Source organism: Drechmeria coniospora, chromosome 03 (assembly GCF_001625195.1).
Source record: "Drechmeria coniospora strain ARSEF 6962 chromosome 03, whole genome shotgun sequence".
Lineage (NCBI taxonomy): Eukaryota > Fungi > Ascomycota > Sordariomycetes > Hypocreales > Ophiocordycipitaceae > Drechmeria > Drechmeria coniospora.
The window spans coordinates 6,826,959-6,846,333 of NC_054391.1; the positions used below are offsets into that span (position 1 = coordinate 6,826,959).

General features: G+C 60.8%; 5 protein-coding genes across 5 annotated transcripts; 3 read left to right on the plus strand and 2 right to left on the minus strand.

Annotated features, from left to right (window-relative positions):
• Positions 1-582: 582 nt before the first annotated feature.
• DCS_07629 (uncharacterized protein) lies at positions 583-891 on the plus strand (the record flags this gene model as incomplete). Its single annotated transcript, XM_040804913.1, has 1 exon — positions 583-891. The coding sequence occupies one exon, from the start codon at positions 583-585 to the stop codon at positions 889-891; it is 309 nt and encodes a 102-aa protein (XP_040655017.1).
• A 5,408-nt stretch (positions 892-6,299) lies between these two features.
• On the plus strand, positions 6,300-8,638 carry DCS_07630 (G2/mitotic-specific cyclin; the record flags this gene model as incomplete). The annotated part of the gene is made up of 3 exons (XM_040804914.1): positions 6,300-7,550; positions 7,747-8,286; positions 8,339-8,638. 3 exons carry the CDS (start codon positions 6,300-6,302, stop codon positions 8,636-8,638), a joined length of 2,091 nt encoding a protein of 696 aa, XP_040655018.1.
• A 2,064-nt stretch (positions 8,639-10,702) lies between these two features.
• On the plus strand, positions 10,703-12,993 carry DCS_07631 (Mitochondrial carrier domain protein; the record flags this gene model as incomplete). The annotated part of the gene is made up of 3 exons (XM_040804915.1): positions 10,703-10,891; positions 10,971-12,164; positions 12,247-12,993. 3 exons carry the CDS (start codon positions 10,703-10,705, stop codon positions 12,991-12,993), a joined length of 2,130 nt encoding a protein of 709 aa, XP_040655019.1.
• A 1,791-nt stretch (positions 12,994-14,784) lies between these two features.
• Positions 14,785-15,796, minus strand: DCS_07632 (uncharacterized protein; the record flags this gene model as incomplete). Its single annotated transcript, XM_040804916.1, has 2 exons — positions 14,785-14,988; positions 15,062-15,796. The coding sequence occupies 2 exons, from the start codon at positions 15,794-15,796 to the stop codon at positions 14,785-14,787; spliced, it is 939 nt and encodes a 312-aa protein (XP_040655020.1).
• Positions 15,797-16,385: 589 nt separating this feature from the next.
• Positions 16,386-19,375, minus strand: DCS_07633 (leucyl-tRNA synthetase; the record flags this gene model as incomplete). Its single annotated transcript, XM_040804917.1, has 2 exons — positions 16,386-18,773; positions 18,839-19,375. 2 exons carry the CDS (start codon positions 19,373-19,375, stop codon positions 16,386-16,388), a joined length of 2,925 nt encoding a protein of 974 aa, XP_040655021.1.

Sequence of the window (19,375 nt, forward strand, 5' to 3'; positions counted from 1 at the left end):
GTGCCGCATAAACGGAAGTACCCAGCAGGTAGTGCAATGTACTGCACCTGTGACGGTTGCCCGCACGCGCACGCCTACGCCTGCTCCGATGACCACCTGCGAGTATGGAGTGAGCACGGAGTACACGTCCTGTACTTGTCGAGGACCTCGAACGTCGACCAGGCTCTCCCTCTCACCAATACAGGGTAGGCACTTGGGTCGGGGTCGCGCGCACCACTGCGACCCGGCGAAGCTGATTTCAACGCAACGAGGGCGCAAGCAGCGACGGAAACCTGTTGCCAATCTCCTCCCGGCTTCTCTCGTCCCTCTCGTCTGGGGCAGTGAGCGAACATGCTCACTCGTTCTGAGCAAGCATACTCGCTCGTACTGGATAAACTTGCCGCTGCATCATCTCCGCACCAGACTCTCGTCTCCACATACCACCACGGTTTTGGCCTCACACACGCCACCACGCACACGCACACCTACAGTGCGAGAATGAAAACGGCCAGCGGTCGGAGGGTGAGATGAGATCAACTTGCCGAGCTCCGGCGGATTGATTCCCGCCAAAGGGTCGGTACGTCCCCGGGAGACAGCTGCGCAATGTTTGGCAGGGGACCGAACCAGTCGCAATCCGTGCCTCTTGCTCGAACCGTCATGACGGGCGGGCAATGGCACATCCGCCGCTCGCATTCCAGGCCCATGTCCCGCTCCTCCGCCGCCGACGAAGAATCCTCTCGCTTTCCTGCCACGACCCTGCGGCTCGCGCAGCGACATCGGCTACCCTGCCGGCGGCCAGACGACTTGGGTTGGTGCGAGGTTGACTTCCCGCGACACGCCGAATTGGCTCGAAGATTCAAGGCCGAAGCCTGGCGCCCCCCCTCCCTCCAGTCTCTCCAGGAGAGCTCGTGAGGTTGGCGGCGGCGAAGGGGTTGGTTGGGGTGGGTGTGGGTGTGGGTGTGGGTGTTGCCTGCGTCTCGTCAGGCATAAAACAAGACGTCATCCGCTGGAAACGGTCCGTGGCAGCAGACGACGCTCGCCACGTTGAGCGGTAATGATGATGGAAGCAAAGAAGAAACGCCCCTTGGCCCCAGCTTCCTGTACTCCGTATTCCACTTGCGTTTGGCAAGTATTAGAATTGCTCATCATCGATTGACCTACCGCCACGGTGAACGGCCGACAACCGCCAAGTACCCACTACCTTGGCACGTACAGGCACTTCGTACTTGCACTAGCATTCGTGCTACGTGCCGAGGTACCAGGTACCAGGTTGGATGAGGCACGGACGGCCTCTATGGCGGCAGCCTCCACCTGACGGCGCATGCCTGCTGTAATTATTACAGTACTGTATTCCTGGTGCTCGCCGCTCTGCTCCTGTGCACGCAACCGACGGCAATGCCGCCCGGCTTCCTGCTGGCACCATCGCCCGCATTCCGACCGCCTCCGTCTCGTCTCATTCGTCTCCTCCATCCTCCGTCTCGTCTCATTCTCCTCCTCCATCGAGATGGGAGTCTGTGAACCCTGGCACCTTTCGTCCCACCACCCACCACCCACCACCCACCACCCCTCTCATCACCTCCCCGTCCAGCCTGGCAAGGGCTGGGAGCTGGTGCAGCTCGATCGACGGCCATGTTCCGTGGCAGAGCGCCGGGAGCCACAGCCAGCCGGTCTTTTCGTCCTGGGCAGCATCGGATCGGCAACGGCTGGGGAGAGCAGGAAGTGGGAGACTGGTGCGATGATGGGAGTTTTCCGTCCGGCAACGGCAGGGAGCCCATTCTGCTTGGCCTTCCTCTCGTGCTGCGTTGTGCTTGATTGCAGGCACACGTACATTACTTAATTGTACTCCGTACTCCGCAGGTACCTATTATCAAGCGCTCGAGTACCAGTCGTGTGCTGGTGGAGTGGGGCCCGTTTGCTCGAGGTGGAAACCACATCGATCGTCGGCGGACAAAAATCAGCCGTCACAGGTCCCTAACACCGGGTAATGTCCACCGCCAAAGCTGCCTCTGCTGCGCGTGCGCAACGACGGGACGGAGCGAGTTCGGCACATGTTCGTGCTGGAGGTGACGTCGCATCGCGTGAGCAGCCGACCGAGTGCATCCTGCTGGAAGGCTGCAAACCGTGGGGAAGATGGGCCGTGTACTGTGCATGTACAGGTACGCACGTCATGCGGGCACACGTTACGCTGCGCCAGCGTGCGCGTGCATCGGCACGGTACCCTGGACGGCGTGGTACGGCGGGAGAGACGGGCCAACACCGGTATGCGCCGCACAATCGTTGGCCGCTCACTGGTGCGCCTCCCACAGCCGTCACAGGTTCAACTTGGTGTCGGTTCCGCTTGCACCTTCACTCTGTGCCGCCCAAGTTGGCTTTTCAGAGGCCGCCTCCCACCTCGTTCTCGCGCCGCACATGCTGACCTGGCTGGCCTGGTGCCGATTCACGGCGCACTCGTAGCGGCAAGAATAGCCAGCTGCACTTCGTCGCCGCGGAAGCATCGGCGACGACGTGTCTAGCAGTGACAGCTGGGGTCCCCTCAGGTGAAGAGTTTCCGCGACCCAGAGCGACTATTTTGTGCAGTTTTTCTCGCCGCCCCAAAGTGCGCTGCCTCTTGCCCTTGCTGGTGGCAGTGTGCGTGCTGTGAGCGGTGCAGGTACTTGTAGGTACTATACCAGGTACTTGAACTAGTAAGCACTTGTGCTGTGATCCGTGCGGAGTGTTTGCACCAAGATCATCACGGACTGATGCAGTCGGCCCCACCTTTGACCTGGAGATCCCTGCATGGAACTCGAGGTTGCGGCATGCAATGCACATACAGTACATGTACGGAGTACAGCAAGTACACCCAAAGTAAGTACATGTACATGGAGATGGAGGAGTAAGTACTTACTTACTTGCAGAGAAATACAGCAAACGGATACGTACAAGTAATTAATACAAATAATTACATGTACTCGAACTCGTTGCATCATGTGCTCCGTACTCACGGTAGTATCTTGCAAGCCATCTTGATCGAATGGCTACGCAAAGGCGCACGCGAAGCGGGAACGGATGAAGCTCCGGGCCTGACGACGGCGGGTGGAGAATTTCGCCTATCCTTGGACATGGGACAAAGGAGGAGCCTGTGGGCGACGTTTGTACTTGTGCTGGTATGCCTTCGATGTCGCAAGGACATGCGTTCGCACACGGCACTTCGTACCAAGTACGGATACACATTGCCTTCTTATCTTGGGCAATGTGTATTAGGTACATGCTGTGCAGCAAGTGAATGTGTTGGTCTGCCGTACTCTGTACATATATACATATATATATACTGTACTGTAATTACTAGGTTTTCGTTGCTTGCATGCACAAGGACAAAGGACAGTTGGTGGGGTTTACACTCGTCGTGGCTGGCCTAAGTAGCTGTACTTACTTTCTTGACCGTGCTGAAAGACTGGTGTGAATCCTCAGGCACTCCGTTATGTACCGGATTTCATGGTATTAACACACGTCCCATCAACGAGGTTACCCACTAATTACCACGGAGTCTTAATTAGTACCTTACCTACTCCGTACAGTTGGCAGTACTTAATTACTTGGTACTGTACGGAGTACAGAGTGCAGAGTACAGAGTACTTGTACTTAGTAGGTACCATTGCTGCGAGTAGGGCACGCAATCTTAACGGACGCACCATCCGCCATGACGAGATTGGCATCGCCGGCAACGACATCATGTACCGAGTCCTTGTACATGTTCTGGCAGAGCAAAACCTTGGTACCCAGTACACCTCCTCGACGCCCATGTTCATGCCTACCTCAACGCAGAGTGCGGCATCCACGTATTACGGCGTAGGGACCGACGGGGATGCCTACCTAGGTATCGAGTACCTCACAGGTTAGCACCTGGTACTTGCGAGCCATCTGCTCGTAGTATCCATTGGCTCCAACCCATCCGCCAACGTCCACGACCCTTGGCGCGCGTCCTCGTCCTCGCACCTCACTTGTCCGTTTACGGGGTACATTCACCACGTACCGACGAAGCAAACCCACGCGGCGCTCGGCATCGCAGCCAAGTTGGAAAACGGGAACCGTCATGCTCACCCGGCCATGGTCCTCTGTCCCCCGGCTTGCATGGTTATGAGCGAAGCGCAAGGCGTGTCTGTGATGCCGCTCGGCGGAAAACGTGCTTCTCGGTTGTCAGGTATGTGCATGGGCACCAAGTCTTGTTCCTACCAGCCGTTGGCGAGACCCTAGGGACCAGGCCCAGACGCTCCCTTCCGTCGAGCTGGCCGAAAAAGAAAGAAAAAAAAAAGCCGGCGCATGGCGGGAAAGACGGGGCCTGCGAGGTGCGTACCTGTACTCCGTGTTGATTGTGCAGAGACAAACGACGAGTTCTGGTTCGGAGGGAGTGCATGGCCTGCCGTCCTGCCGAGCGGCGTTGCACCCTGCCATCTGGCCGTGGAGCCTGAACTGGAAGCAAACACGGTGTGGCTCAATGGACGTTCCCAACCATTCTGGGGCAGCGCCTAATAATACCGCCGATGCCTACCTCAGCTCCGCAGGCACTGAATGCTTGTGCCGCGACCGCCAGAGGGGTAGCCAGCCGAGGAACCACCTGCGTGCGAAGCTGACCGCCCAAGGAAGATGCCGTCGCACGCTCTTGGTCCGCCGCCGCCGGCGCTTGCTGAGAGCCGTGGGTCCGTTGGGAATCACCATTAGTGCATCGGGAGCCTGCACTTGCGTGTGGTTGCTCCGTACCGTCGGCTTGCAAGGCCCAGTTCAAGGCCGGAAACCAATGTCTTTGGGGGTAATTGCGCAGCTCGCAGGCGCACGGCACCTGTAGACGACAAGTACAGTACTCCGTACTGCAGTTGTAGTGCTCCGTACTCCGTAATTACTGCAGTTGTAATTACAGTACATAAAGGCTGTGCGCGACCACGCCGAGTAAATTGTAATCACGTGATCCCGCGTCATCCTGGGCTCGCCCGAGGAGACACGCGACGCGACCGGGACGACAGCTTTCACCGCTCCTGAAGAACGCGGCACGAGGCTTGAGGACAGAGCGAGGGAGGTGATGAATCTTTGCGCCCGTGCATGCACACGCAGTGTCTGATTCTTCTCATTCATCTGGTGTCCATCGACTGCCCATCATGATTTCCTCGGCTGGCCGTAGCTGGATGGCCTGGTGAGACGCGACGATGCATCCATGCCCCGGTTGGGTCTAGTGTCTTGTGGTTCGCCGCCGAGGTGGAGGGCCACGGAAAATCGTCATCGCCGTGACGACGGAGCCTGCCGCGAACTGACCACAGCATGGTCCGTGCGCCACATACCTCTTGCTGCCCTGTCCGGAGTATTATGGAGTAAGTACTCCGTACTCCGTACAGTACAAGGAATACATGTACAACTACTCCGTACAAGTACGGAGTACTTTTGCTTGTGCTTGTAAGTACGGTGGTTGTACAGCAAGTAAAGAAGTACTCCGTACGGTAAGCAAGTACATGTACGGATACACATACGAGCACGGTTTGGCCAGGCGCGCCGCACAGTGCTCCACGCGGGTACCGACACTAACGGTGGTGACTGGTGCTAACCAACAAGCGTCCGGCAACGGTTAGCCATAACAAACGAGGTAAACAAAAATACTCCACCTACTTGTACTGTGCTCGTGCCGTATCGGGCACGCTGACGCCTGCGAGTACTTTTTCTGGTTCCCATCCCAGCCATCAACACCGTCGAGCCACCGACCCCGAAGTGAAGAGAGCGAGCGGACCGGCCTCGTGAAGCAACCATCGACAACTTCCACCCCCCCGGCCCGTTTTGTTTTGTATTCTAGGTGCCCCGTACATATTCGTCCTCATCCCTGTCTCGGCAACCTTTGCCCGCCAATTTCCCACGAGCACGGCGGGAGATTTGCTCGACGGGGCGCCGAGCCACGACCTGCCTCCTTTCTCTCTCGAAAAGTTGGCGGACGCCGCCGTGGCCTGCTGCACTTGCTTCTGTCCGTTGCCCTCCCGCACCGGCCCAGCTTCTTCGACGTCTCGGCGGCGAGCATCGTCGGCTGGCATCTCGATCCACGCCACCGCATCGACACGTCTCCACGCTCGCGTCGTCGTCCGTGACCCGTCGACGGCGGCCGATAAATTCAGCCTCGACCCAACCCTCGGCGGCTGCCTCGACCGACGCCGGCTTCGTTGCATGACATTGCAGCGTGACCGAGGTCACCGACGAGCCGTTGATACCTTGGTGACGCCGCCTCGTCCGCCGCGTCAGCAGCGCCTTTGGAGCCGTCGAGCAGCATCGGCCATCATACTTACCGGCGAGGAAAGAGGCCGTCACCCGTCATGGACGCTCGGGTACGTTCCCTTCCCACCCTCGGCGTTCCGTGCACTCGAAGGCACGCTCCGACGATGCTGCCGTCCCCGTCGCTCCTCGGGCCGAAGCTGACCTCGAGGCCGACGCAGCCCTTTCGACCTCGCGGGGCGGAAAACGTCGTGCCCCCTCTGCACCAGCGCCACAAGTCGACCGGTAACCTCGCCGTCATGCCCGCCGCCCTGACGTCGGGCCTGCGAGGCCCCGCCAAGCGTGCGGCCTTTGGCGACGTCACCAACATGGCCAAGACGGTGGTGGCCGTTCGGGACGACGTCAAGGCCGTCAAGCCTCAAGCCGTCGTGCCCTCCCACGCCCCGCAGCCGCTCGCCGCCGTGGTGAACAAGGAAAACATGCCGTACGGCGGCGGCAAGGACGCCCTCGCTCGTGCCGCCCATCGAACCGCGGCGTTGCCGAGAAAGGTCAAGGCCGTGCTCGAGGTGCGACGGTCGGAGACGGCGAGGGAAGTCGTGCCACCCGCCGCTCGAGAGACTGCAAGCCACGCCGGCAGGGGAGATTTGGCCCTTCCGCCGCAGCCGGCGGCCGCGGACGTCGGCGAGGACTCCCACCTCGCACCCGCACAGCCGTCGCAGGAGAGCGTGCCCTTGCAACCTCGGCACCACAAAAGCCAGCCCCAGCTCAAGGCCCACCAGCCGACGCTTCGGAGAACGCAGAGCCGGCAGCTCGAGAGGACCGACAAGGCCGTCGAGGTGCCCGCGGGAACCTACGCGGACCCTGGCGGCATGCTTTCGCGTGCCACGGAGCGGTTCGCCGTCCCTCCGTCGCATGCTCGTGCCGCCGCCGCCGCCGCCGCCGCCCACGATGCACCGTCCGACGTGCACCAGAACGGGGCGTACCTGGAGCTCCGCACCAAACTGCCGGAAATTTCCGAGGAACCTCATCACGCTCCCGCGCCCTACCGGGACGGCCGCACGCCCGCCCTCTCGGAGCCCGAGGAGTGGGACGAGGAGGATGACGAGGATTTCGACGACCAGGACCAAGCCTACACCACGGCACACTCGTTCCGCTCGCGCGACCTCACCACGGGCGGCGTGACGACGCTGCTCGCGCCCCGGCTCACGGCCCGGGTGCAGCGCGAGCTCGACGAGGCTCGGCTCGAGGTCCAGCAGACCCGCTCGATGGATGATATTGAGGAGGAGATGTGGGACGTGAGCATGGTGGCCGAGTACGGCGAGGAGATTTTCGACTACCTGCGCGAGCTCGAAGTAGGCGCCCCCTTCCACCTCCCCTCTCCCTCCACCACCTCCTCTCCCTCCACCACCTCCTCTCCCTCCACCACCTCCTCTCCCTCCACCTCCTCCTCTCCCTCCACCTCCTCCTCTCCCTCCACCTCCTCCACTCCCTCCGCCCCCTCACCTCGGCCGCGCGGCACTCGCTGACCCGCGCTCGCGCCCTCCGCAGATCAAGATGCTCCCGAACCCTCACTACATGGAGATGCAGACGGAGATACAGTGGTCCATGCGCTCGGTCCTCATGGACTGGCTTGTCCAGGTCCACAACCGATTCAGCCTGCTGCCCGAGACGCTCTTCCTCACCGTCAACTACATCGACCGCTTCCTCTCCTGCAAGGTCGTCTCCGTCGGCAAGCTGCAGCTCGTCGGCGCCACGGCCATCCTCGTCGCCTCCAAGTACGAAGAGATCAACTGCCCGTCGCTGGAAGAAATCGTGTATATGGTGGATGGAGGCTACAGCGTCGAGGAGATTCTCAAGGCCGAACGCTTCATGCTCAGCATGCTCAGCTTCGAGCTTGGGTGGCCGGGACCTATGAGCTTCCTGCGGCGCGTCAGCAAGGCCGACGACTACGACCTCGACACCCGCACCTTGGCAAAGTACTTTCTCGAGCTGACCATCATGGACGAGCGCTTCGTCGCCTCGCCGCCGAGCTACCTCGCGGCGGGCGCCCACTGCCTGTCGAGGCTGGTGCTGAAGAAGGGTGACTGGGTAGGTACCTCGCCGTCGACGGCACGGGCACGCGTCGCTAACGCCGAGGCAGTCGAAGCAGCACGTGCACTACTCGGGATACACGTGGACCCAGCTCAAGGCGCTCGTCACCATGATGATCGAGTGCTGCGACCGTCCTCGGCTCCACCACTCGGCCGTGTTCGAGAAGTACAAGGACAAGCGGTTCAAGGAGGCGTCGACGATTGTGCAGAACGCCCTCGACGCAGGCTTCACCATGCCCCACGAGACGATGCCCATCCGGCAAGCACGGCCGCGATCGGGCGCCTTGGAGGAGAGCCACGCGGATGCGCTCTCGTACGCCGGCGGCCAGCTCGTCTCGACGGAAGGATAGCGCAGCAGCGGTGCCAGGGCGTCGCCCGTCGCGAGCTCGCGCCCGCTCACGCTCGAGGCCATGGGCCGGGGAAGCGGCCGGACACGCTCGCTCGACGCAACCCACCGGCCCCTCTAATGCTAATCAGTCGACTCGACTCTGGCCGAATCACACGCACGGCCACGGATGCTCCGTGGCCCTTCTTTCACGAAATACATTTAAGACGACTCATGAACTATTTTCATTATTTTGAGCGAAGGCTTGCCGCGGTAACGTTTCGCCTGCTTATTTCCGGCGTTTTGCGGCTCAGGATTCAGGGAAGGATCTCGCGGGGCGGAGGGAGTCAAGGAACGAAAGCCTCGGGTCACAAACGACGCGGCCGACGGCTGGAGAGGGTACGTCTGTACGGAGTATAATCCGCCCATCCGTAGCGGCTGATTGTGCATTGTTTCCGATGTCTTATATTCAGCTCGGTTGATATGGAGAAAAGTTGGTGGCCTGTCACGTGCGTGTTGGTTTGCGTGCGGTTTTGCGTGCATCATTTTTGCGTGCATGGTTGTGTGCGTGTGTTGTTGTGTGCGTGTTGTGTGTGAGTGTGTGTTGAGCGTCTTGTTGTCGTCGCACTTATCCATGCAGCCGTTACGCGAAGTTGAAGCTACGACACATACCTGCATCGCACCAGGGTGTGTGTACGGCAGCAAGGCACTACCTACCACTAACTGCTAGCTAGCATAGTCGGTTGGTAAATGCGGTACGAAGTGCGTGCCAACTTAAGTACTGTACAGCGGCACCTTCAAGTATAGGTACTTACTATCATTTCAAATAAGTGGTTGTAAGTACTTGTACGTAGGCATATGGTATTTCAAAGTACGGAGTACTCCGTACATGCACTGTACATGGTAGGGAGGTCGATGCTCTACTTCCAGGCACTCGTCGATTTAGTCTATGGCGCATTCAGGCACGTTCGGCTGCCCTTGTCGGCATACCGGATGTGCTCGCACCCAAGCGATCGGCTTCATCTAGGTCAGGGAGGCAACCTGTGCCACGGGAAGGATTCGTTAACGAAAGAGCTATTATCCCATGTCGGTCGAATGGAGAACCCGCGAGCTCTTCGTCCAACATGATGATGCCCAAGAGATGGAGAGGCCAAACGACTGGTGTTGGGCTCGCCAGGCTACTTGCACCCATCAAAGTATTGAATACTTACAAGCAAGTACACCTACTTCAGTACTTACTAACTACTGTACTAGATAAGTACTATTACCTAGGAAGGTTAAGCACTACAGTATACTGTAAGTATGTATCGAAGTACGGAGTATTACCTACACCAAAGTACAACTACTGCACTCTGTAACCTACTGTACTTCCTGTACAGTACTTACTTGCAAGAAGTACATGCAGGTACCCCGTACTTGCATGCTAGTGCAACCAGTAATAATAACGAATAACAACACAGAGTACTCCGTACATGTAAGTACCTAGTAAGTACTTACTGTACTGCACTGGCAAAGTACTCTGTCCTGGCACAATGGCCCGTCGTGGTACGGCGGAAAGAAAATCCGAGCGGCATCGAACCGCTGGCACCCACCCCTGCGCCTCCCGTCCGCGCCGCCGCCCCCCCTGGGAAGTCAGCGCCGAGGGCTGGCAGCCAGGCTGTTCGCTCGCCGAATCTCGAAAACAGTCCAGGAATTTTTTCCAGCATGCCCGTTCAGACCTGCCGCGACGTTGCGTTCTCGATCCTGTAGGAGCAGAGCAACTTCTGCCTCTGCCGTTCCTCCAATTCCTGCCATTCCTTGTTCTCCGTCTTCCTTAGGGTCTTTGTTTGGCGTGTTTTACCCATTGCTGGAGATCCACGAGGAGGTATATTTTCCACCCCTTCGACGGCACGCTTCCGCTCGTCATCGGTTCGCCCCTCTCGGCGTTTGACGACGTGACCGGCGTGTGCTGCGCGATTCGCTCTCTTCGCTCTCGAAAGCCGCCGTCGGTGACGATTCCTCCTCGGACGCAAAAGGCCCAATTCGCCTCCCGCGCGATCCAGGGCCGGTCACTGCCTCTGCCGCCGCCGCCGCCGCATCACGGCCAACCATGTCCAAGGTCGAGGTGATCAAGGAGGTGGTCAAGGAGTCCCTCATGGGCTCGGAGGAGACGGTCCAGCTCTCGGCGCAGAGCAAGGCGCGCTTCGCCGCCCATGCCGTCAAGGATGCGGCCTCGGGCGAGCTCTACATGGGACCGGACGAGTTCATCGACGCCATCGCGCCCAAGGGCGAAGATTACGTGAGAAGCCGGCCCGCGCCGCCAGCCTCGATGGCCGGCCGTCCGACGAGAGGCAGGCAGCGCTGACGCCGAGAGACAGCACAAGATCAAGCGGGAGCAGTACTCGATCCTGTTTCGCGTCGCCGACAGCAAGGGCCGCGGACGCGTCACCCTCATCGACTGGGGCGTCTTCGAAAACCTGCTCCTCAAGCCCGACGCCGAGTACGAGATCGCCTTCCGACTGTTCGACACGGAGCGGACGGGCAACGTCCGCTACGACGACTTCCGGAAGCTCTACGAGCTGAACAAGGGCCCCGACAACATCCCCTTCGACTGGGACTGCGAGTGGGCCAAGCTGTACATTGGCAGGAAGGACAAGCGGCACGACCTCAGCTACCCGCAGTTCGCCCAGATGCTGCGCGGCCTGCAGGGCGAGCGCATCCGCCAGGCCTTCCGCCTCTTCGACAAGGACGGCGACGGCTTCATCAACCCCGACGAGTTTGAGCGCATCATCCTCGAGACGTCCAAGCACAAGCTCTCGGACCACCTGCTCGCGAACCTGCACACGCTCTGCAACATCACGAGCGGCAGCAAGATCTCCTACGCCAACGTGCGCGCCTTCCTCAACATGATCAAGGAGATGGACCTCGTCGAGCTCGTCGTGCGCCGGGCCGTGACGAGGAGCAACGACGGCAAGATCACGCGGTCCGAGTTCGTCAACGAGGCGGCCAACGTCACCCGCTCCTCGCTCTTCACCCCCATGGAGGCCGACATCCTCTTCCACTTCGCGAGCCTCGACGAGCCGTCGGGCCGCCTCGGCCTCGCCGACTTCGCCAAGGTGCTCGACCCTTCGTGGCGCGGCCCGGCGTACGAGGCGGTCGAGGCGGCCGTCGGCGACGCCGTCGCCAAGGTGGCGGCGAAGCAGAGCACCCTGCTCCACCAGGCGCTCGAGTCGACGTACAACTTTGCCCTCGGCAGCTTCGCCGGCGCCTTTGGCGCCTTCATGGTCTACCCCATCGACCTCGTCAAGACGCGGCTCCAGAACCAGCGAGGGGCCCAACCGGGCCAGCGGCTGTACAAGAACTCCATCGACTGCTTCCAGAAGGTGTTCCGGAACGAGGGCATCCGCGGCCTCTACTCGGGCGTGCTGCCGCAGCTCGTCGGCGTCGCGCCCGAAAAGGCCATCAAGCTGACGGTCAACGACCTCGTCCGAAGGCACTTTACCGACAAGACGGGCAACATCCAGCTCGGCGCCGAGATCCTCGCGGGCGCCAGCGCCGGCGGATGCCAAGTCGTAGGTCGCCGCCGCGCGTCGTCGTCGTCGCGACGCCCGCCCCCCCGCTTCTCTTCCACGCTGACGGCCCGACGTGCCCTAGGTCTTCACGAACCCGCTCGAGATTGTCAAGATTCGGCTCCAGGTGCAGGGCGAGGTGGCCAAGTCGGTCGACGGCACGCCCAAGCGGTCGGCCATGTGGATCGTGCGAAACCTCGGCCTCGTCGGCCTGTACAAGGGCGCGTCGGCCTGCCTGCTCCGCGACGTGCCCTTCTCGGCCATCTATTTCCCGACGTACAGCCACCTGAAGAAGGACATGTTCGGCGAGTCGCCGACCAAGAAGCTCGGCGTGCTCCAGCTGCTGACGGCCGGCGCCATCGCCGGCATGCCCGCGGCCTACCTGACGACGCCCTGCGACGTCATCAAGACGCGCCTGCAGGTCGAGGCCCGCAAGGGCGAGGCAACGTACACGGGCCTGCGGCACGCGGCCCGGACCATCTGGAAGGAGGAGGGCTTCACCGCCTTCTTCAAGGGCGGGCCGGCGCGCATCTTCCGCTCGTCGCCACAGTTCGGCTTCACCCTCGCCGCGTACGAGGTGCTGCAGACGATCATGCCGATGCCCGGCAGGAAGGAGGAGGTCAAGATGCACACGGGCGTCTCCGAGGCCATGACGACGACGGTGTCGACGGGCGGCCGGCTGGACACGAGCCCCTTTGCCCGCAGCCGCAACGCGCTCAAGATCATCCTGGATCTCGATGAGGACTTTGGCAAGGTCAAGCTGCCCGACGAGAAGGGCTGGCGATCGCTGCCCAAGATCATCGGCGGCGGCGGCGGCACCGCCGTCGCGTGAGGAGGCTCGGTCGGACCGACGGCTGGAGGGTCGTCGTCCGTCCCCGGCTTGCATCAGACGTGGCGTTGGGAAGGGGGCAACACCGAAGCATTGCACTTTTTACTGTACCTCCGTTTTCTTCTTCTTCCTCTCGCCCTTGCTCTTTCTTCCTCTTCCGCTTCCACCGCTACCATGCTCGCCTTTTGCCTCCTAGGCCCCCGTCTGTGCCTGGTCGTCCACCGATTCACTCGGCGTCGAATCGCTCGCCACCCGTGCTGGTGAATCGTCTTGCGTCGCCGGCAGCGGTCCTTTTAAGCGGCCGAGACTGAAAAATGGCGAGACGTGTCGTACGAGGCAAGACGAGTGTTTCTCGTGATGACCATCTTCAAGTATACTAGGTGTAAGGTGTAAGGTGTGAGGTGTGTATGATGCACAAGTTTACCGCATGCGGGCCAAGTACAGGCACTAGACAAAGGTGACGATTCAATATTGGTTGCGCTACTACTACAAAGTGAATTGACACTTTTGTCACCCACTATACTTGCAGGGGCGTGCTCGGTTGTACCGCTTGCTGCTTGTGCTCCGTACCGTAAATACATGTACCTTAGTACCTTTAGGTGGCTAGGTGACTACTAACAGAGTGCTGTACTTGTACAGCAATTACATACAGTAGGTGCACAAGTTCAGTCACTATTGACTACTACAGTAGGTACTAGGTACCTAGCAAGTATTATTAGGTATTACTAGGAAATACTGAATAGGTACGAATGGAGTACCCAAGTCAGCAAGTAATTATTACTATTACTACAGTACTTACAGTACCCCGTGCTACCTACTAGGTACAAGTAGGTACCCACAAGTAGTATTGCTAATGTTAATAGTTGTATTACTCCGTACTCCGAACCGTGTTATAGCATGGAGTACAGTACTTAAGTAGGTGTGCAGCACATGCATCGCTCGTTGCTGCTGCCGCCCCGCTGGGATCGGCCATGGAATTATAGTGAGCCAAGCAGCGAGGACGGAGTTGGTATAGCAGCATCGACTTGGCGGTGTCCAGTGACATCACCTCGCTAGGCCTCGTGACTGGTGGTGGTGCATCAAACCACTAACACTCGAGAGCGAGGCACGTATCTCATGCGCAAAAAGAAGCTTCGCGGGATAAAAAGGACGGGCGAGGAAAGCAGCGTCGGATGGATGTGCCTATCCGAATCAAGGATTGACCCTTTTCCTCGTCATTGTGGGCATGGGCGCGCTTCAAGGGTCGAAGCTATTTCAGCGATCAGCAACAAAACCACTCACTGTTGTCCGTCCGCTGTGCCGGTCTGAACGGCCGCTGAAACGAACGCTTTAGGCCACCAAATGAGCCACTTTTACAGTCCGCCGCACCCCGTCGAAACCTTCTGTCGCCGCCATTAGGCTCAAGGTAATGAATGTTACCACGGAATACTCAGTTTGACTGCTGCATGCGAGTACAAATAAGTACTCCGTACGTAAGTACTTAAGTAAGTAAGTGGGTGTACAGTACTAATACTGCACTGTACTTGTTGTACTTGGTAAGTACCGCCTAAACTCGCCTAATTATAGTACCAACATCGGTACCGAGTGCCCCATACTCGGTACTCCGCCGTACTGAGTATGAGTAATAATACAACCAAGCCGTAATTATTCTTTTAATTGCGCGTATATACATTCCATACGTAATACTCCGTACCGTACTTCAGCCTTTCGAACCTCACCAGCATCACCCACCACACGCCGGAGGAGCAACATTCACCACCGCCGAGCAGGATGGACGGCATCCTCTTCGCCCTCTCAGCCCTCTTCGGCTGGATCTACACCTTCTGCTGGAGCCTGAGCTTTTACCCACAACCGCTGCTCAACTGGCACCGCCGTTCCACCAGCGGCACCACCGTCGACTTTCCTCTGGTCAACGTCTTGGGTACGCACCTCGTCCTCTTCCACCACCCCTTCCTCCTCCTCCAGCTCTTCCTCTTCCGCGGCATCTCCCTCTTCCCCCTCCGCCAAACGCCCTTCGTTCGTCGCTAACCAACACCTGGGCGCCCCCCCCGACGCAGGTTTCGCCGCGTACCTGGCCTCCAACCTCGCCTTCTACTACTCCCCCGTCGTCCGCGAACAGTACGCCGCCCGCAACCGTGGCCTGACGCCGACGGTTCAGTTCAACGACATCATTTTCGCCCTGCACGCCACCGTTCTCTCCCTCGTCACGGTCTCGCAGTACTCGTTCCTCGCCCACCCCCTGTGGCGCTTCGCCCCGACCGTCGGCGCTCGGCCGAGCCGCTTCATCGTCGGTGTCTTCCTTGGCTGCGTCGCCGGCGTCGCCGTCACCTGCCTCGTCGTCAGCTCCACCGCCTCCTCCGCGGGCCATGTCGATCCCGCCTCCGACTGGTGCGCCCTCGACGTCGTCTATGCCCTCGGCTACGTCAAGCTCTTCATCACCCTCATCAAGTACACGCCCCAGATCGTCACCAACGCCCGCAACAGGAGCACGCGCGGCTGGAGCATCTGGCAGGTCCTCCTCGACCTCGCCGGCGGCATCCTGAGCATCTCCCAGCAGGGCATCGATAGCTGGCAGCAGCGCGACTGGAGCGGCATCACCGGCAACCCCGTCAAGTTTGCCCTCGGGAACGCGAGCATGGTCTACGACAGCGTCTTCATCCTTCAGCATTACGTCCTCTACACCGGTACCGGCGACGATGTCGAAGCCAAGGCCGATGCACGGCTGAACAATGAGCGCCATCCGCTGTTGACCGACGAGGCGGAGAGCAGGCAGCCGGGCCAGGGCTGACCGTCGGGTTGGGTCCATGCAGTGCACAGGTGCCATGCAGGCGAGAGAGGAAGCGCTTCGACGTCGGCTTGGAGGGGGAGTTGAGACCCCATCCTGAAGGCACACCAAGGAACACCTCCGTCCAGTCCCGTCCTTGCTCCCCCACAGCCCGTCATCACGGGCAGCGCAAGGGCACATGGCGGCACCTAAACAGCACAGGCAGCGCCGGGCAGCGCAAGTCGCATGGATCCTCGACACCCCATCAAGATGTCCACTTCGGAGAGTGAGGGCCGAGGTGGAAGACGAGCGTCGACACCTTGACAAGAACGAGGCTGGCTCCCCGCCACGCTCTCTCCATGTACGAGGAGCGGAAGGCACAAGTGCCGCAGGACGGACTGTTGCCTCCTCGCCCATTCGCGTTTGATTGCGTGTCGCTTGCTGTCTCGGCTGCGTCTGCTGCTGCGGAGCTTGCCTGTGCTTGCACTGCCAACGCCTCTGGTTGGGACGCATTGTACGGTTGAAAACTCGGACGGGCATCTGAAGCCGGGAGAATGCATCGTCGACCTTGAATGGGAAATGCCCCGTGCCGTGCGCACCTCGACACCGCTGGACGGTTGGGTATATATCGCTATGAATCTACTTCTGGCATGACAAAGTTCATCACCTTGCCTCCCCGCACCGGGATCGCTCTCTTGGCCTTGCTCAGGTCGTAGCGCCCCCCTTCGCTGAATCTCTCCTTGCCCACGTCCGTCTCGAGAATGGCGGCCGTCATCCAGTCGCGCAGCGCGTCGCCCTCGAGCCCGGGGGGCGTCGGCGGGAGCTCGACGACGGCCCGCATCTTGCCGTTGACCTGCACGGCGCACGAGCGCTGCCGGGGCTGCAGTAGGCCCGTCGACAGCGTGCCGTCCTCGACGGGGAACGAGGCCGTCGCGAAGATGGATCCCGTCGACGGGCGCAGCAGGCTCCAGCACTCCTCGGCAAACGCCGGCGTGATGGGCGCCAAGAGGGTGACGAGGACGCCGGCGGCTTGCCGCTTGATGACGTCGCCCGCCTCGCCGTGCTGGACCAGCGCGTTGGTGAGGCTCATGAGGTCCGAGACGACCGTGTTCAGGGAGTAGATGGCATCGTACGAGCCCGTCACGGAGCGAATCGTCCGCTGCACGTCCCTCCACAAGCCCACTTCGGCATCCCACCGGCGGAGCTGCTCCCCCTCCATCGAGCTCGCCTCCTCCGCCTTGGCCTCGAGGTAGGCCTTGGCCTCGGTCGACCCGGGCGAGCTCGCCACCGCCGCCACCTGGTCGTGCAGCCTCTGGAGCCAGCGCGTGACGCCGGCGATCTTGGAGTCATCCCAGTTGAGCGTGTCCCCGACCGGCGCCTGGAACAGCATGTGAGCCCTGGTGGGGTCTGCGCCGTACTTGGAGATGAACTCGGACGGGTCCACGCCGTTGTGCTTCGACTTGGACATTTTCTCGTACGCGACCGTGGCCGGCGCGCCCGTGGCGACGACTCTGGGCGTCGACGGATCCGAGAGGTCGACCTCGTCGGGCCGAAGGAACTTGCCGTCGTCGGCGTTGATGTACGTCTTGCCATGGACCATGCCCTGCGTGATCAAGCGCTTGAACGGTTCGGGCGCGGCCGCGGCGGCGGAATCGTCCGAATATTGGGGCAGAAGCTGCGTCGAGGCGAGGAACTTGTAGATGAAGCGCGCGTAGAGCAGGTGGAGGATGGCATGCTCGATGCCGCCAATGTAAATGTCGACGGGGAGATGCCGGCCGGCTTGGGGAGAGAAGAGATGGTCGGGATTCCGCGGGTCGGCGAATCGGGCATAGTACCAGCTCGAGTCGACAAAAGTATCCATCGTGTCGGTGTCTCTGCGAGCCGGTCCGCCGCACTTGGGGCATGCCGTCTCGACAAAAGTCGGCGACGACTCGAGCGCGTTTCCCGTCCCGCCCGCGGCCCAGTGCTCGTCGATCCGAGGCAGCTCCACGGGCAGCTGGTCGTCCGGCACGGGAACGGCACCGCAGCCGTCGCAGTGAACCATGGGAATCGGCGTGCCCCAGTACCTCTGGCGGCTGATGAGCCAGTCGCGAAGACGCCACCTCTCCACGGGCTTGGCCAACTCCGAGGCCTCGAGGATGCCGACGATCATCCGGCCGGCATCGTGCGACGACTTTCCCTTGAACAGACCGCTATGCTCCGTCATGACGCCGTGGTGGACAAAGGGCTCGTTCGCAAAGGCCGTCGTCGACTCGTCCTCCGAGGCCGCCAGCACGACCCGGACCGGCTCGTCCGCCTGATGCGTCTTCCAGAAGCTGTGGTCGCGTACGTCATGGCCCGGCACGCCCATGACGGCGCCTTCGCCGTAGTCGCCGACGACGTAGGGCGCGACGTAGACGGGCAGAGAGGCCTTGGTCGCCTCGGGGGTGCTGTCGTGGTAGGCAAGAGGGTTGATGGCCCTGATGTGCGGCAGCACGTAGCCGACCTTGGAGTCCGGCGGCAGGCCCGGCAGGGTGTCGAGGAAAGCCTGCAGTTCAGGGTCACCCTGGGCTAGGCGGGCGACGACGGGGTGCGAGGCCGACAGGGCGATGTACTGGACGCCGAAGAGCGTGTCCGGCCGTGTCGTGAAGACTTGGATGCCGGCGCCGACGTCGGCACCGAAGCTCAGTATGGGAAACTTGACGAGGGCACCGGTCGACTTGCCGAGCCAGTTCCTCTGCTGCGAGATGACGTGCTCCGGCCAGTCGTTGTCTCGGGCGAGCACGTCGAGGTCCTCGAGGAGAGCCTCCCGGAACTCGGAAATGCGGAAGAACCACTGCTTGAGCTTCTTCTTCTCCACCTTGGCCCCGGAGCGCCACGAGCAGCCGTTGGCGTCGACCTGCTCGTTTGCGAGCACCGTCTTATCGACCGGATCGTAGTTGACCTCGGCTTCGGCTTGGTAGGCCAGCCCACGCTCATGCAGCATCAGGAAGAGCTTCTGGGTGTGCTTGTAGAAGTCGGCATCACACGTCGTGATTTCCTACGACGGCGAGAGCATGAGCGACGAAAAAGGGGACGAGAGAGGTAGGTGGCGTTGCTACTCACGCGATCCCACGCCCAGCTTCCGTTCATGAGGTCCATCTGCTCCTTCATTCTGGAAATGTTGCTCGTCGTCCATTCGGCGGGCCGAATGCCACGCTCGAGCGCCGCGTTCTCGGCCGGCAGACCAAACGCGTCCCAACCCATGGGCAGCAGGACATTGCGGCCCTTCAGCTTGTGGTATCGTGCGACGACGTCGGCGATGGTGTAGACGCGCAGGTGGCCGAGATGGAGACTGCCGGAGGGGTAGGGGAACATGGGCAGGACAAACTTGTCCTCCTCGGGGCCGTCGTTCGGGTCACCGTCTCGCCGGCCGGCAGGGTGCTGCCATGTTGGCCGCCACTTTCTGTCCAAGGCCTTGAGGTCGACGGCATACCATCGCCGAGCGCGAGGCGGACAGCGAGCCGTCGCCGTCAACGCCGCTCTTCTCGTCGTCCATCCAAAGGCAAGCCCTAGGGCCATGGACGGCTGGGCGAGGGGGGGAGCAGTGCGTGGCGAGGCGACGGACCTGCAGCCCAGTTGCCTTGCGTGGAGCAGCCGCAT